Source organism: Thermobia domestica, chromosome 13 (genome assembly GCF_964235325.1).
Source record: "Thermobia domestica chromosome 13, izTheDome1.hap1.1, whole genome shotgun sequence".
NCBI lineage: Eukaryota > Metazoa > Arthropoda > Insecta > Zygentoma > Lepismatidae > Thermobia > Thermobia domestica.
Window position 1 is genome coordinate 179,644,090 of NC_137466.1, and position 18,902 is coordinate 179,662,991.

At 34.1% G+C, this 18,902-nt stretch overlaps 1 protein-coding gene across 3 annotated transcripts in view; it reads left to right on the forward strand.

The window, feature by feature from the left end:
• bur (GMP synthase burgundy) overlaps positions 1–18,902 on the forward strand; it is a 68,530-nt gene that overhangs the window by 28,832 nt on the left and 20,796 nt on the right. For all 3 annotated transcript variants that reach the window (XM_081736989.1, XM_081736988.1, XM_081736990.1), the window contains exons 2-6: positions 4,387–4,592; positions 5,768–5,862; positions 10,445–10,562; positions 11,657–11,810; positions 15,055–15,198. In XM_081736989.1, the coding sequence (XP_081593115.1) occupies positions 4,408–4,592; positions 5,768–5,862; positions 10,445–10,562; positions 11,657–11,810; positions 15,055–15,198 (696 nt within the window). In that variant the 5' untranslated portion in view covers positions 4,387–4,407. The remainder of the gene's footprint in view (positions 1–4,386; positions 4,593–5,767; positions 5,863–10,444; positions 10,563–11,656; positions 11,811–15,054; positions 15,199–18,902) is intronic.

The following is an 18,902-nucleotide window of genomic DNA, read 5'->3' on the forward strand; positions in this document are numbered from 1 at the left end:
GTTGGCATGCACACAAGTATTTAAAAATAGATTTCTTAAATGACTTGCGTGGAGAGGAAAGTGTTCGGAAACGATTTCTACAGTATTTAATTTTAGAGCAAAGCGATCAGCTGTTGAAGCAACATGTACCGCAGGAACTCATGTTTCTTGGTGTGACATTTTAGAACGTGAGATACACATATTGTCACTTTTAACCTTATTAATAGCGATATAAATGGTTTGACTGAAATTGAAGGAATGGCTGAAATTATAGTTGATATAATAGTATGTAGTGTTTTATATTATATTAATTAATGTAACATTATAGAGAATATCGGCGTCCCCTTGAATGTGATTAATATTTCAAATTGTATATTGTCATGTTTCATTATATATGAATTTAACTTATTAGAAATGTTACGGTCATTGTAATTAACTGTTGGTTTTTCCATGAAGGATACTTTGCATGATTGCCAATGTTAGACATTTATATTTACAATTTCGTGTTTGTCTTTTGTTCTCTCTGGCTAATGCTAGAATGGTGATTAATCTGTAGGTTATGTAGAATTACATAAAATCATAACATGCAGCGTGGTGTAACTGTTCCGTACTCCTAATCATAGTAGTTCTGTACGATTAGTACTCATATACTGGATTGTGATCAAGGGAATTTATATTTTTTGTTTCGGTGGGTCTTCTATCATTATTCCAACAGAGAGTTCAGAGGATAAGCTTCAGACCCAGGACGGTGTTACTAAAAGCTCGAACCAAACACTATGCGATGTGTGTTTTACAGTTAAAATCCAACAAACAGCGATGTTTGGCGATTAGCACATTTTTTAAAGTTGAATTTGAAAATTGTTAATTAATCTCATTAATGTCTGTTAGAATGTTTCTGTTACCCTATATGAACTTGCGGTGAGTTGTACCTTAACATGACTTTTGAATGGGGTTGGTAACATTAGAAATAAACAGTTCAGAGGTTTAGTTTAAGGTTACTTTCCGAAGACCCGACCTGAAACAACAGGCTGATTTTCATCATCCTGAGAAATGTCTTGTCTTTATTCACAGATTAGCAGTGAAGTACAAATTAAATTACATAAACGTTGACTCAGGCAAGGAAAAAAAGAAAGATATGCTACAAGTATTACATGTGTCCATAATTATTTTCGTAAGATCCTTTGTATATGTTTGTATTTTCAACAAATTTAAGTTGAACATCTCAATTTCAGTCATCAAAGGGTACTACATTCTTTTCATATAATCTCTGTAGTACTCCTGTGCAATTTTGGTCAAGTCCCATTACTGCTGTTATAATAACAATACTCTGAACGAAACATTCACTTTATTAGTGCGCCAATTATGAAATACCAGTATAATATAGAAAGAAGTCTTGCTCTCAAAAGTACGAAAAATCGCTTCAAGAAAACATATTTACTAATACATTGTTTTTGAAGGAATGAAAGTTCAGTAAACCATGTTAACTTGGGCTGGTTTTTCCAGTGAGAAATACGTTACTTTTCACTCTGAGTTAGCCGTGTATATCCGAACTTGTTGCATTAAAGCAACACTATTTCTATGTGATTAAATTTGTTTCTGAATATTGGACACCTAATAGTGAACAGCATACATTATCTTCATTTATTCCCTTGCCGATCATCTTTTGATGTTATTAGTTGCAACCCTACAAATCACCAGCTTCTGAAGATAACGGAAGTCTTCGTGAAATTTTCCTTCAGTGGCAGGTACACTTATTGTAGTAAGTAGCAGGGTGGATTGATTTAAATCAGTCTGATTTAAATCACGATTTAAATCAAGATTTAAATCACTTGATTTTTTAAATAAAAATCGCTGATTTAAATCAAATTCCGAAATAAAATAATTTAAAGTGAAAATAAGTAAAATCCCGTTTCTGTTCTATTATTTCGGTTACGGAAGTGAATAATCATAATACAATGAGACTCAAATGTACAGTATGTACAGCATAGTATGGAAACAAGTGTCACGCACGGGATGATTAGGGAAAATCCCGTTTTGAACGGGTAATGAAGCAATCCTGCTTTCTTCTCTTCGTAACAATGGGTTTGGGTTTTTAAATCGTTAACTATTCCAACGGGGGAATCACCATCGACATTTGAGACGAAAATTCTTTCGTGTGCCCGTCTGCTTGTTTGTTCCCTGATAATAGGGCGTATTTAGAGGGGTCCTATCCCCCTCTCCGATTTTGTTTTTAAGATTTATAACTCAAGGCGAAATTTATGTATTCCGTGCCTCAAGCTAGTTCAATTTTTTAAAAAAATATGCCCCTACCAAATATCAGTAACTTTTGTGAAAAAAAAATGTCATTTTGATAAACGTTGCTGTACTTTTCTTTAATGTTTAACCTTTTAAATTATATTACCTATTTTTATTCTATTAAAAATCGTATCTTCATTATTCGATTTAAAAAGTACCAATAAACCTTTTTACTTCGTTTTTCTTCAATACTGGAAGCATTGTAGAACATGTTACATATGCTTTCACACCTTTCTGCGTCGAGACATACTGTGTGATGACATCATATATTTAAAAAGATATTTTTTATGCCAATTATTCTTATTTTTTGGCGAGCATTCAAAAGACTGAAATTTTGCACACTCGTTCAGTGCACCCCCTTAGTATTTTTCAGATCTCTGCGTGAAAACAGGAATCGGGTGGGAGGTCTAGAGAGGAAAATGTAAAAAAAAAGATATTTTTAACAAAATATCTTTTTTCGCGATTCAGATGGAGACATATGAATTGTACCGTTTGAAAGGCTGTTCTATTCTGAAGAAGATGATGAACGAACCATGAACCGAGGATAAATTGGGATGTTTCAGGAAACTGTTAACTGAGATCCTGTTTTATACATGAATCTAGGGTATTTGGGGGATATTATTTTTCGCGGGCCTACTTTTGCACGTAGAAGATTGAAATTTTGCACAATTATTCAATGCACCCCTTAGCATTTTTCAGTGTTTCAGATCTCTACCGTAAAACAGAGGGTTGGTCCAGAGGGGTAAAAAGTAAAAAAAGGATATTTTTAACAGAAAATCCCTTTTTTCCGTAATTTTCCCGCCCCAGATACACGATGGAGACATTTGAATGGAACGATTGAAATTTTTTTTATTCTGAAGAGAATAGTGTACAAATTTTTATGTCTGAGGAAATTTTTATATTACATGCGGGTTATCTGGGGCATTGTGGGGATGTTCTTAGTTCATTGTTAAATATTTTCCCCGCCCTGACTATTCAAGATAGCTTGAAATTTTATACACACATTTAGTACACCCCTTAGAATTTCCCAGTTGATTTTGAGATATGTGCGTTAACACAAGGGAGTCCAGAGGGGATCAAAATTTGAAAAAAAAAATCAGAAAAATCCAATTTTCTTTCAAAATTTCCCGCTTCAGGGACATGATAGGGAAATGTGAATATTACCGTTTCAAAGGCTATTCTATTCTGAAGAGAATGAGGTATGAATCATGATCCTAGGATAAATAGGGATGATGATGTAGCTGCTTGACTGAAAGTTTATAATTTACCTTTTTTTTAAAAAAAAAAAAAAAACAATTTAAAAGGGTTAAGAAACATTGTTTGTGATTGATATAGGTTAACAATTGGGGATTAATTCAAAATTCAACCCTTATACTTTCACTTAAATGGCATAATTAGCATTTAATACTAATTCCTAATGCTTTTTCTTCAGTTCGCGACTTGTAATTTACGAGGAGAAAGATTTGATTTAAATCAAAAAAATCAACAAAAATGATTTTTTTTAAAAAAATCGGGATTTTTTTCCACCCTGGTAAGTAGGTAAAAGCACGAACTTAGTCACAGACTGACAGGCAAACATATGCCTCATCCAATGTCACCACAAAGTCCTACATGTTATTCTTTAGATGGTTCTTTAAACATTCTGCAGCGATTGGTGTATTGTGTTTTAACTGTGCCATGATTGAGAGTGTCGCATACACAGCTCTTAAGATTTCCTTTCATCAGCAAATGCTGCAAAATGGCCGTGTTGAAATGAATTAAGCCATATTGATCCTCTTTTGGGCGCCTCCTGCTTGTTTGGTGGGTTTCCCAGGTCAGCCATCTGACTCAACACATGGATGTCCCTCAGCGCAAGAACATAATTTTGCCGGGTTCTGTTCCGGAGATGGTTTATGGTAATTATTTAACTACCGGTGAGGCTTGTGTTTAATCAAAGAGGGATACACACGTGTTTTTGCACCATGCTTGAATCGTATATATGGGGCCAAGTAAAGAAAATAGCTAACTTGGTTGATTTTAGTGTTTATCTTCCTACCTTGTGTAGTAAAGACAAAAAGAAAACATTTGTCTGTTCCTTGAATTTGATATTAATAAGCGTTGAATTTATTTCAGTGCTGTTATCCCCAAGGTGACATGCACAATACGAGCCCTGAACAGTATCGTGCCAATGGCGCCCACAACTCCGAGAAGGTGGCGATTTTGGATGCCGGTGCTCAGTATGGAAAAGTAATAGATCGCAAAGTACGAGAGCTTAATGTGGAAAGCGAAATACTGCCACTTGATATCCCAGCGTTTACGCTAAAGGAAAGAGGATATAAGTAAGTATATGAAGTTCAGATATGTATAGGATTAAATATTTCTTCACAATAAATTGTAATTAGAGACTGGACGTATGTGTTAACGCCACTAGTAATGACGAGCGATCTTCCATAAATCGTTAATCAAAAAACTACATTAGTTTGGAAGTTACTGTCTTATTATTAAGATATTCAAAAACAAAATTGTAAGAATTAAGTTTTTGATATGAGTTGAACTGACTTTGTCGAAATACCATAGGGATTTATGTATTCTTAGATTGTATTGTGAATACAGAAGTTCGCGTTTGGTATGCAATATATAACAACTTAAGGAACTAAACTGAAGCAAGTTTACAAATATTAGCTTGCACTAACGTTGATATGTCTATCATTTAAGAGTTGCCGTCATTTTTAATGGAAACTCGTATCTTCCTCAGCAGTATTTTCAGCTTCTTTTCACATCTTAATGGGATCAATCTTTATGGTTTAGAAGTATCAAACAAGAAACCTTCCTTCTGGAAATAGGAATTATAAAGATGCTTCTTTTTGAACAACAAGAAATAGAAGTGCATCTATTGAGTATGTTGTACGAAAAATGTAATACTGGAGTACTAATTTGTGAATACTTCGAAAGCCAAAGCAGTAAGAAATCTATATTGAGTGCATCATGTTATTCACAAATAGAATGGTACTGTTTACAGTATCAGGATTGTAACTGTATAGTACATCTGCATCAGTGTGGAAAGTTTTGAGTTCAAGAAGAGTTTCAAAGTGGTTCTAGGAAAGCTCAGGTGTTTAAAAGCGCAACTTCTGTTACTGATAATAACAAGCTATTTGTACAATAATGTAATCTAGAAAGATTTTCGTTTGATACTTCTGTATCATATCGATTGATGCCTTAAAATAAAACTTGAGTTTGCAACAATGCTTTGTAAAAATTCCGCTGAGAAAGATGCGAGTTCCCATTAAAAGTTTCAACAATTATTAAATGATAGGCATATACCAAGGCTAGTCCAATGTAGTATATAATTTGTAATAAAGTGGTCTAATTTTCTGTGCATTTCATTTTTAGAACATGTTAACTTTGAAATGCTAACAATTATTTATGCATTACCACTACAATATTAAGTTCATAATCGTGATATTAAAATAAATAAATAGTTAGATCTTCAGATGTAGAAAATTCTTCTTTTCAGAGCTATTATCATCTCAGGCGGACCAAACTCTGTGTATGCAGAAGATGCACCACGATATGACTCTGATATATTTCGAATAGGCATTCCAGTTCTTGGTAAGTCTTATGACAACTGATATAATTAAAAAGAGTGGTTTATCTATTTACAAATGCGGTTTATCAATGATTACAGAGGCCGATCCATTGCCATCCAAACAAATTGAAGTTATTGCTTTCCTAACATATTCACCCCACCACCATCAATCATGCTTGATGTGATGGCTACAAATGTGGACCATTCCACGATATCGCAGTTTCTACTACAACAGACTTCGTTGCATCTGAACTAGGGGTATATTGTCAGACACAGGGTCGCGGTCAACTTGGAGGTCGCGAAAATAAGCGGAAGAATAAATATAATCTAATACCGGAAAGTATTTTTAAATGTTATTCTGAATTTTCTTCTGATTAGCATATTTTTATTTTTATACATACTGTTAAGATAAAAAAAAAAAAAAAATCAGGTCTACTAAACATTTTCAACAGGTGCAGAGTTGTTTAAAAATCAATTGAAATGAAGAAGTACGATATGAAACTAATGAGAACTGCATATTGAAATACCAGAAAAATATAAATGCAACAAAATCTGCATATTGGAATACAACTAAAATTGAAAGGTAATGAAGTACCTGAGCATAGTGTGATTTCATTAGTGCGGCAATGTCCGGTTAAATTTCCGTGTCGCACATTATCTAGTCGTTTTCAACTGATAAGCGATTTCTTGTCTTTGTTTTAATGCTTACCATGGAAGAAAAAACGCTTTGCACAGGTACGATGTAGCAAATGGAATTATAGACCAGGATATTCTTTCCTTTTCAGCCAAAACTTGTCCAAGTCTTCGTTACAGAAAACCAGGTGCAAGTACTTGTTGCACGATAATTCTATTAATTGGTCGAGAAGTTGTGGGCTTAGATCAGCTACTTTGATGGCCTTTTCAATCAAGGGGTTTAATATCCATCTCGAACCAGCACTTTCATCGTAGGGAATATATTACTGGTACTGTATCCACTATGTACAAGAAATGGATTCTACTATTATAGAAATAGGTGGATATCGTGAGATCTCCACAATAAGTATATTAAAAATTCCATACAAGCTTATTACAAACCAGAAATTATAAGAGGATGTGATAAAATGGGGTCGTGATAGAAATTAGGTTGAGAACCTCTGGTGTAACATCTGTTGAAGGCTTCCTAGAGACAATTTTCCATGCTACTCCGACGTAATGAAAGGTACCTTTTGAGAAGTAGAAAAACACAGTAATCCATGGGACTAACATCTGGGTTCTAAACCTGGATATTCTAAATCGGAATAGCATGGACAACAGTTGCAGTTACCATGCGCCGGTAGAAAGCTAGTGTTGTTTCGGCGGTGTAACTTAAGTTTTGTCGTACAGTTTTATTCGATGTGTGCCGTCTTAATGTAATGCTGGTATTTTGTCTGTAAACGTGATAGAACATGTACTTGATAATAAGCAACATTGTTTTTGACTTTTTTGACTTTACAAGTCTTAAGCTTCCTGTAGCAAAAACCGTTAACAGCCATAAAACTTTTCGAGAAACTCTTTCCATCGACGCACAAAATTACATCTTTGTTTTTCTTGGACACCTCTGTAGGTGATGGCCCGAACTTTTTGCATATTTACTTAAGTAGATTCATGTTTTGCCTATTGTTACAAATTTTCTGCACTTACGAACTAAGTGGAGCTCGTACATTCTTCTGCCCTTGCTTGTTCGCTTCACAATATGCTGTAGTGTTAACGCATGTACACTGACCTTGCGTACAGATTGTAGCCTCAAATTATGGTGAAGTGCACGATTCACCGTTGACGGGCTACATAATCATCATTTGGCTATAACATTGTATGGTGATGAATTCTCACAGGCCCTCGTATTCCGGATCTTCTTTATCACAGGTCTTGGGAGTTTTACTGATGCCCTCTTTGGATGCAATTTCGTTGCTAATATAAGCTCTAGAGGAGGATGCTGTGCGTAATGCCTACACAGTGTCCCGTCGTGGGCCACAAAGCCATTATCTGACACTGTTCTGTATGCAGTAAATGCTGAAGTTTGCATTGGAAAGAGCCATGACGTACTTTTCGTAAAAGCTACTTTTTCGACGGCATTACATCTCCTCTCTGCTACATAACAGCTGAGATTGATGCACGTGTGTACAGTTCTGTTGCTTTGTGAAATCCGTTTTAAGTTGCCGCTGTCTGCAAGTTGTTCGGATGAATACGGATCAGCATCTGTAATTATGGATTTTTTAAATGTTAGTATTAAATACAAGTTACAAAACAAATAAGTAACAATGTTCTGTAAGCTAAGCAAATAGCTGGGCTGTAGGAGTTCGAGGAATAAAGTATTAAAACATAGAAAATGTGGTTGAGTCAATGGTAGATTTATTGGTTGAGCTTTGAGTTACAGCCTGGCAAAAATGTTCGAGCAAGGCTGCCTATATAAAAGGACTTCCTAACTGCAGAATGTCAGTACCAGAATTCTCCAAAACTCGGAACAGCACATTTTCTACAAGCAAATGCAAATAAAGAAACCAGCATTTTGCGAATACTTAACATAATTCCTTCAGTTAATCTTTTTACTGTTCTCTGAATAGAAAAAGAAAATAATTCGAATTATTTTAAGAAAACACATACATAATTCTAAGGTGGTCGCCGTCATTACTTCCTTGTTCTTAATTATAAATGTATTTCTAGAGTTGTTCATGTTCACAAAAAATTACGGGATATAGTTTTATTTTGTTTCGTTGTTTGTATACTTTCTTAGTCTACATTGAAAGAAATATTATGTTATGTATACAGTTCGTATGTAAAGTCGGTGACTATACAAGACTATTTACGTAAAATTATGTGCGCATGCCCTGTTAATGTAACACTTGAACGTTGCCAGATATTACTACGTGCTCACCTGAGCTGATATTGTAACACTTAGCATTCTTGTTTCGCATTCAAGATGTCTTGAATTCCGATCTTGTGGCCTGACATCCTGTTTAAGGTTTTAATTGACTTTCTTATATATATATATATTCTTATATATATATATATATATATATATATATATATATATATATATATAGTTGTTCGGTGTTTATTTTGTTGTCATACAAAGAAATATGAATAGTAAATTGAGTCACACTCGTTAGGTTCACTGAAAGTATGCATTTATTATGACCAAAGGATGTTAAATACGATGAAGTATTGCGTTTTGTTATCAGCGTCGTATGTGAGGAAAAGCTGCAAACCCCCTTTTTTCTTAGCTATCCGAAAACCATACAAGTAAATTAAGTTGTGCATACTGTACATGGAAGTGAGACTATTTGACCCTTCTATTCAAATGTTGATTTGTTTGTATCAAACGAAAACAGAAAGTAAAATTGCCATTTAGAATTGATTTCACCCATTAACACTAACGTCCATTGTTCCTTGTTGAGGGACGTGACTTTCTGCAATGGATATACTATGTAAATAATTTTGATAGTTTAAGATCTGTTGTAGAGAAATAGAACAAAGCATATGCTTCAGCGTGGTAGAATTTGTTCAGATTCCTGTGAAATGAAGCGACGTATATTTATCTTAATTTGATTTTTTACACTAGAATAAGTAAGGCGTTCCGTTGTAACTCTACAAATGTTTGCTTTGAAAATGCGATCTAAATGATAAAATTAATAGTACAATTATTTTGGAACTGTTTTCCAAGGGAAACAGAAACGATTTGTGCAAACTATACATGTAGATACGAAAACTACGGGCGGCTAACCACTTTTGTATTACTACTCGAACACTTTAAATGTAATTTCCGCTTGTTGAGATTGTACGTAACTTACGTTGAGTTTCCTGTTACTGTACCACGAACGCCGCAAACATGTATATATATATATATATTGAGTAAAGTTGCTGCTGCAGTTCCAACTTGCAAAATAGATAAAGAGAACGTATATTTCTAATCTTTTTTGAAGGACGCAAGCCTGACTTCGTGCGACATAGAACAGTCAGTGGTTAGTTATGAAGTGCTGTTTATTGTACACTGCAACAAAAAATGAAATAAAATAAACAGTAACAACTGCGGAGCCGTGATTCATGTTACATTTTTAGGTGTATAACTTTTTTCAGCGTTTAGTACCTAAAAGTCAGTTCCGTAGTAGAGTAGGGAAGGCTTGCTTGGAACTACACGCGCTTCTCATTTACTTTTCAGTTGTTACATAACGAAACAATAAAACTAATAAAAATCAATGAAAGTTCAACACTCTACTAAGAATTCGAGTAACAATCCAGTCGCAGAAGAACAATGCTTAGTTCACTCATAGCTATTATTTCTACAGAGAAGGAAATGCATGAAAAATATATTTTTCGATTAACGTAAGTTTTATTTTAACTCACTGATGATAGTGGAAATTTATCGCTCAGCGTCTGTGTCTAGATCGATATTCGGATATAGGTGAATATTGAACTTTCATTATTATTATTATTATTATTACTTTTCTGTTCTTCGAATTTTATTTTTCTCCTTATCTGTTAAAGCGGTTAGTGCAAGGGTTTAGTGTACCATATTTAGGATATTGTTATATTCACTATTTTCTGGTAAATATTCATACATAATTATTTGAATTAACATTAATTTTGTAGGAATATGCTATGGAATGCAGATGATGAATAAGGAGTTTGGTGGTCAGGTTGTGCGAAAGGACAGCCGAGAAGATGGAACGTTTCATGTCGATGTGGATAACAAGTATCTTTTATTTAAGTAAGTTATTTAATTTTGTATTTTAGTTAGTTATGCATTATGTGCTGTATTATTTTGATAGTCATGGTATTGCAAAGAACAGTATAAATTATCAATTCCACTTTGAAACAAGGTCAGTTGGTAGCTTATCCGAGAGGATTTGTATTGAATTTATTTTATTACTGTAAAATTATGAGATAGTTTGCACACTTGTTGATAAAACTGCTCAGTATTGAAAGTCAATGTTTGTTTATAAATTGAATACTTCTTTAAGAATCCTGGTTTTGCAAATTATCAGGAAGCATTGTTAAAGTGTGGAGTGAAACTTAACATCTCTTTTGACACGTAAGTTTGAGACTTGCCATGACAATTGAACGTGAAAATTCCAACTGTATGTATTATATAAAGGAAAACAGATACATAGAAGTGGGTGCATTATAGTTTATCATCCTTTATTGCTTGTTTGGGAAAACTTACTTGAGCTCGAATACAGATAACTTGTACCAATTAAGAAACCATTTATTTCGTAGAGGCCTTGGAAATAAAAATTAAAAAAAGAAAGAAAAGAAAAAAGCTAAAGAGTGGATATATGAAAAGAATAAGACACGAATGAAAACTCCTCACTGTCATCTGTGCTCTTTCGTGGCAGTGTAATTACCGTACACGCTTTTTGGCGCGAGAGACCCGGGTTTAATTCCCAGTAGGGACTCAAGTGATTTGAATTCCACGTACGTCCGTCTCATATAGCCTCGGTGCTAAAAGGGACGTTAATTTTTAAAATAGCCATTCAAATAAAACTGCGTAGGTCCTTCCAAAGAAGAGTGACAATGTCAGAGGTGAAGGAAACCAGTTAGATAATACCCTCACCACTATTACATACGGTTTTCCATCTGTTCATGTAGTTGGCCGTAAATGCGTAAATCCATTGGTGGAGATCTTAACAGTACCTGCTGCAAATAAATTTTATGAAGTAATTTTCAGTGTCGGTAATACTACACAGAGTGAAATAAGAGTGAGCTAATTTCTTTTGATTCAACGTGTTGATTATTACTCTTTCAGGTCATTTGTACTAGTTGGTGCGGTAATATGTAATTTTAACATGAACACTTTTTCAGGGGACTGGAAAAGGAGCAGTTAGTACTGCTTACCCACGGAGACAGTATAGAAAAAGTAGCTGATAGCTTTCGTATAATAGCGAAATCAAGTTCAGTTATAGCTGGAATTGCTAATGATAAACTTCGACTGTACGGAGTACAGTTCCATCCTGAGGTAAGTTTTCTCGGTTAATCAATTGAGTTAATTTAGTAGTAACCCTAATTTCCTTTAAGTGTTAAAGAACTAATGGATTTAAATTTGTAACTCGAAATATCAATGTCTTTAGTGCATTTTGTATCTTTAGTGTTCTATTCAGAAAGCTAATATTTTGATATTTGGATGTTAGGACTGATTTTATTTCTCTCCTTCTAATCCACGAATTTATCTATAGTTGTCAATCCTGTTTTCTAATTGTTGAAATTTGAAGAGTATCACCAGTCCAGCCCCAGAGGGTATTGTAGTAATAGTGATAAAATAAGTTATTTGTTAAAAGGAAAAAGAAAGTTTAAATGCAGTTGTATCTTCCAAAAATAACGGGAGCTATATGAACATACTCTGGTAAGCTATTCCCTAATTTAGAATACTTTCATTAATTAACAGATGTAGGAATTAGATATTACACACACACTATTCGATGAGGTTTTGTTTGACTTCATGTAAATTTCCACATTTGCCCCAATATTATCTGTGTAAATTGGTACGTTCGCAGCTGATGACTGCAGTGAGAAACAAGCACGTTGGAAATAGTTACTTCCAAAATTGTTCTTATTTCTTTCTTTTTAATTTTTTATTTTATTCATTCATCTGCTTCACCAGTTTTCAAAAGAAATAGTCGCAGAAAGTCAAGCCTAGCAATCATCGATGGGCGACAATCATATAACCATTCTCAAACATAAATTGTGTGATGCGGAATGCTCCATCGTTCATAAATAGAAGTTGTGAAATATTGTTACACAGAGTTTATAGGTAACACACGATCTTTCAACATTTCAAAGTTATCTTTCGCCATTCATTATTGCGGCAATTCGCAAATTTTTGCATAAAAACTCAGGTTATCCATTATGTGCAAATTCTCATTGCTTATCATTAATTAACCTAAAACACACCTGTTGCAGTAATTTTACAACAGGGGCCGTGTTTCTGGTTTAAAAAAAAAAAAAAAAAAAAAAAAAAACTCATTTTACAGACTTGGATTAAACAGCTTTTTACATGGCTACACTGCATCAACTTTGTCACATTTTCGCACCAGTGGATAAATGTTGATGCATACTGCACATATACACAGGGATTCACCCGCAGAAAATCAGTTTCCTGCAACTGAATATTGATTTGCTTTATTTTGTACATTTTTTATTTTTCACTTTCGTTACTTTCTTTCGTTGCCACAGAAAAACGTTACAAATTCTAACATTGGTCATGATCTCGAAAATATCTACTAGAACACGCTTACATTTGTTTCAAGTCTCAGATCTTTGTCGTTCTTATTCTTGATTCAATAGATATACGCAATCAAACTTTGGATTGCGCGACTTTACGGACACACTATATATATTTAGAACATTAGAAAAATTTAGACAAAGTACTAGTTTTTATTTATTATGCTTTTTGATAATTTTCTTCATTAATTTTTCTCCATTTCTCTATATTATATAAATTTTTCTCTTTATTTATTATTCAACCAAATTCCATCTACACTCAACTTCTGAACATTAGCCTGACCCTGCGTTCCAACATGGCATCTAATCTGGATGGTTCAGATGTTTTTCTCTTGTTTCCTTATTTTCGCCTTCATAGCTGATGAAGTGTATAGCGACAGGGATTATAATATACTGGATTCGCTAATTTATACTCGGATATATCTATTAACAGTAAAGAAAAATTCTCATTCCTTAAAGCATTCAAAAGACGTAATCTATGAACGGTTTCGAGACACACTTTACCTCTGCCTGAGCGTATCTAAACATAAGCATGTTGCTACATGAAAAAGACACACTGTATGAAATTCTATGCTTGTTTATTGTGTAGAGTAAAATTGATAAGTTTGTAGGTCGATAGTAAAATTTCATTCTCTTATTAATTTATCGGTAATGAAATATTCTTCGTACGAGGTGTGATTGGAAATTTTTAAGACTGGGCTTGTAATTTAAAAATGGCAATACTTACAGGCTATTGCGATGGATTTCCTTCAGAGTAGTCCCCTACTTCCTGAACACACCTATTTCCATTTACGGAAGCATTCCTGAGAATTTCGTAAGAGTGTGACGAACTCTTTCCGTATTTGCCTGATATCTTCAATTGAGTCAAATCTCTTTCCTTCCAGCGATAATTTTAATTTAGGAAACAGATAGAAGTCGGTAGGGGCCAAACCAGGAAATAGAAGGGTTGCGGAAGCACAGGAATGTTGAATTTGGCCAGAAATTCCTGGATCGATAACACGTTGTTCCAGTTATTCGTCCATTTTGCGCAATCCATAATCCTCCAGGACACACACACCCGCCCACACTCAACAGGTTGCTACGCTGTACTGAACTAAAATATCTCAGTGATTCTTGCAGCACGTATCAAGGTCACACCAAGCCACCGCTTCAACGCTAACGGGCAGTTACATCTACTCCTCTTGAGCAGTGGCGCCACCTGTCTTAAAACTTTCCAGTCATACCTCGTATGTTTTATGTAAGATCACAAATAACAAACAGTCAATTGAAGATCATCTTGAACTAACCTTTAAATAATGTTAAGAAGCTGCGAATCAATCAACAGGTGATGCAGTGTCAGTCAGTAAATTTTTAACTTAAAACATTTACACATAGGCAATATGTAGTCTTTCTCAAAAGAAAGTTTAAAAAATAATAATAATAAAATAAAATAAAAACATCCACCTCTCATTGGAAGGTCCCTTACTCTGACCCATATTTAAAATAAAATCAAACAGGTGTTTCTTAGGCTAATTGAGATCTTATTTAGAGCCAAAGCATTTGAGGTTCGTAAGTACAGTTGCTAGAATAATAACCTTATAAAGCAAGGTGGATGACCAAGATTTTTGAACAAGAGTGAACTTGCTGTGTAATAAAATTAGGGAGTGAAAGCTACGAATGACTTTTTGTTTCTATTTATTTATTTATTTATTATTTGTTTAGCGTGTGTGAATTTCTTGACCATTATCTGCTAATGCATTAATTTCTATTTATGTATTTATTTTTTAAAGTATTCAGCATAAATTAGTAATAATTAAGTATTGTGAAAACGCTGGTGTTTTCGATTGTTCGTGACTTTGATAGTTGGAGAGATATTCCATTTTTTTTATTTTTATTTATTTATTTATTTATTTTTTGTCTTCCTTTAATGGGCGCCACATATGAATAAGCAGTATTTAATATAAGAAGGAAAGTATTTCAGATTCGTAATTTTTCTCTCGTAGGTTGATCTCACACTAAATGGTAAAACCATGATGAAAAATTTCCTGTTCGATATCGCTGGTTGTACAGGCAACTATACTATTCAAGGAAGGGAAACCCAGTGTATAAGATATGTAAAGGAAACTGTAGGAAATAATAAAGTTTTGGTAGGTATTTTTTACATGAAGTTTGTGTTCATATGTAACTAATATCCATTTGTGGCTGCATAGTAGTCTTGCAATAAGAAAGAAAAACTAAAATATAAGATTTAAGAATTATCATAAGTGATAAATTATAGCTTCTGTATGAGAAAGACTAAATTTCATGTAGAACATTGGGATAGTTGAAGATTTAAGTGTTTTATAATGATGTGTACAGAGTGGTGCATGAAATGATCCACCATTTGTTTTTTTGGTTCAACTTTTAAAAAATATTGCAATAAAACTAGTATTCAGAGAAAGGATATACTACGGAAAAATTTCCTAATACAGAAACGTTTAATATAGCCGCCATTTTGTTTTTGAACTTCTTTTAAGCGAACATGAATGCTATTAATTTCGCGGCGGCACATGTTTTCCGTAATTTCATTGCACTAAATTTTCTGAGCTCCATCAAATTTTGGGGATGTTTCAGAAAAATATTTTTCGTGAGGTATCTCCACAGGAAATAGTCACATAGATTAAGATCTAGACTATGAGGAGACCAAGATTGTCCGCTATGAAACCGGTCTGGAAACTGATCTGAAATTACCCACATATTGAAAATCTCGTGTAAGAAATCCAATACAATCCAATCCCGTGTAAGAAATCCAATTTTTTATGTTTAGTCTGCGATTTTTTACCATCCTTCATAAACCACTGTGTGCTGATTGATAGAATAGTAGGAAGTAACTGTGGTACAAAATTATTGCGTAGTATGGTTAAGTACCGCGTACTGTTTACCGTTTCTTTGAAGAAAAGTCCAATCAGTCCGTGGTTGGAAACTGCGATCCACACTTTACTCCTAGGAGCATGGTGTTTTCATGAAGCAATCGAGGATTTTCATTAGCCCAAAGCACACATTTTGTTTGTTAACCACACACCATCCAAATGAAATTGTGCCTAATCATAAAACCAAACTTTGTCAAGAATTTGTCGTTTACCCTAAGTTCAATGAACGAACATTAGTCTCTGCTGTTTGTGTGAGTTCTTACACAGCGGTGATCTTGTATGGATACGTATGAGTATCAGTTTTCAGAATCCGTTGAACAGAGCATCTTCATATTCCCAGCTACACTGCTGCCTTTTAGCAGATTTCCCGGGACTCTTCTGTATTGCAACTCTTACCGCTTCGAAATTTGCGGCGAACACACAGGCTACTGTCGAAGACACTTCGGTTCCAATATTGTTTTGTCGTGGGTTTTTTTTATGTAGTCTATGATGGTTTTGTTGGAGAGGTTCCCACTGTGTACGAAAATGTTCTCGAATACCCCTTTGAGCGCCACAATAGTGCCCTTTGTTTCATTAAAAAAAAAGAAGAAGAAGAAAAAGAAAACAACTGTTGATCGCTGCTCCGTTGTACGACTCCACTTGTCAGCTATCTTTGGCAACACTAGCCCTGTAGCGACGGCGTCGTGAGTTAGGCTTTCTTTAGTGATTCAGTTATTTTTCCAAACTATAGTGGTATTACTGTTGAAGTGCAAAACTTGATTTCCGGTCCACCTCAAACGATTAAAAAAAAAAAAAAATCATTGCGTGCGCATCCTGTTCATTACCATACACACGTATTCTAGAATAATTCAATAGGAAAATCCTTAATTACTTGTAATTTAAAGAAACTGAACTGAAGTGTTGTGAGGAAAGAAAATAACAATTTTTTTATAAGTCTTGCAATAGAAGAAAATATTCTGAGTAGTACTTTTAATTCGTGGGGTCTGCTGCTGCGTTGCGTTAGTACTGCACCAGGCCCAACACTTCAATGCAATTTCTAACAGATGACCTGTCACCTGCACGATTTTTTAAAAGTATATTAACAAAAATGCCTTTCTAAAAATTACTCGTAAAATTAAAAAAAAAAAAATTAAAAATAAAGCGCTGTTTAACAAAAATTTATACAATATTTGATTTTCGAATATATTAAAATTAAAAATCATTCTCATCAATTTTCAATGAATGGTTTGCACAGACCAAAAAGTAAAAATTGACGTTTTTCTGTTGATATATTGTGTGTAAACAGTAGCATCAACACAGAAGCATTAAGATTATTTTAAACTTGCGTAGACAGAAAACGATTGACAAAATTAAAACAAATTAACCCACAAACGCCCAAGACCAGTTTTATTCGTTAGCAACTGCCTTGAACAATACCATGTTACATCGAAAACCTGAGAAGAAAACTGAACGAAATTCGTACAACAAGAGAACGGGTAGTGTGCCTGAAGTGGAACAACGGTGGTTTGGCTAAATGAATGATATAGCCCGTGTAACGTAGTGAAAAATAAAGTGGGTCACTGGTGGCACAAGGGGCGTTTGTGGGTTAACGCACTAAACTTACATAAAAAGAACGTAAATAATAAATGCCAACCTCAAGCATAAAACGAACCTCTGTCTTAATCATTCACAATTCCTTGTAAAAATATTATTTTCAGTTGTGGGATAGTCAAAATGTTTCATTGTCATAGTTGGATTTAGACTGAAGAAGAAAGACATACGTCTTGATGACTTCTGTGTGACAGATCTACAACAGAGAAGTTAGATTCGTTAACCTCAGCATGTTACACTTGTCTTTTAGATTCGGTTCCAACAATAATTATCCTTTTCACAGGCTATTTCCTTATTTTGTGAGTAATATAAACCCCGAGTTTTCAAAACCCTTTCCGGTGGTCTAGCTAGTGCGTGTGATTTTGGTGAACGTAGTCCCGGGTTCAATTTCCGGTGTGAGCACAAAAAAATCTAACTTCACAGTCATTCACTTTCTTAGTTACCAGTCTCCTTTAGCCTAAAGGGCATTAAAAAATAAAAGTTGAAACTTGCAATAAATCTTTCATTTAATCTCACGATCTTAAAACAACTATGGCAGACAAAACATATGTGTGGAGAGGGGAGGATAGTACATAAGAATTCATATTACTACTAATATGCGAAAATTACACAAGAAATTTAAAAAAAAAATTGTTTCTTTAACATGCGCGTTTAGGCAGCCTGGTCCTGTTGCGATATATATATATAAAGATCAATGTAGTGGGCTTTCTGATCAAAATATATCGGTAAAGCTAATTATTATTTCAGCACTGTATGGTAGTAAGTCATTCGCAGGAATGTGAAATGCACTCAAACTTAAGAAGTGTTTCGAACTGTTCATTTCCCAATATTGACAACAGTACAAACACAAAAATCGGGATTGACACAACCATGTAAAGAGTATACAAAATATGATAGGCATAATTTTTTTGTTACACCATTTCCTTTCAAATATAAATGTATAAGATCGTTTCTTAACGTTCCACCAATGATTAAAAAATTATATGAAAAACAGAGCAAATTACCTATAATATTTGACAACCCCAAATTGTCTGAAGGTATAGATGGCATGAAATGCACTCTTATTTTAATTCATGAAATATGGTACATGTGAAAATTCAATGAGAATTATAATTGGGTAGTCACTATTAAGCTTTTTTATCTTAGTGTCCAGTATCTGCAAATTAAGTCCATTATGCAATCATGATTTGTTGTTATCACAGTTTGAATTATACATTCTCTAAAAATTTCTGCATCTCGTTCGATTGGTTATAGCTGTCTAAAATTTACATCTTCTACACTCCCATAATTCTCAGTGCGTCTGTCCTTGTGCTTACACTTTTTTCCATTAGTAGTAGAAAAGTAGACGCAGT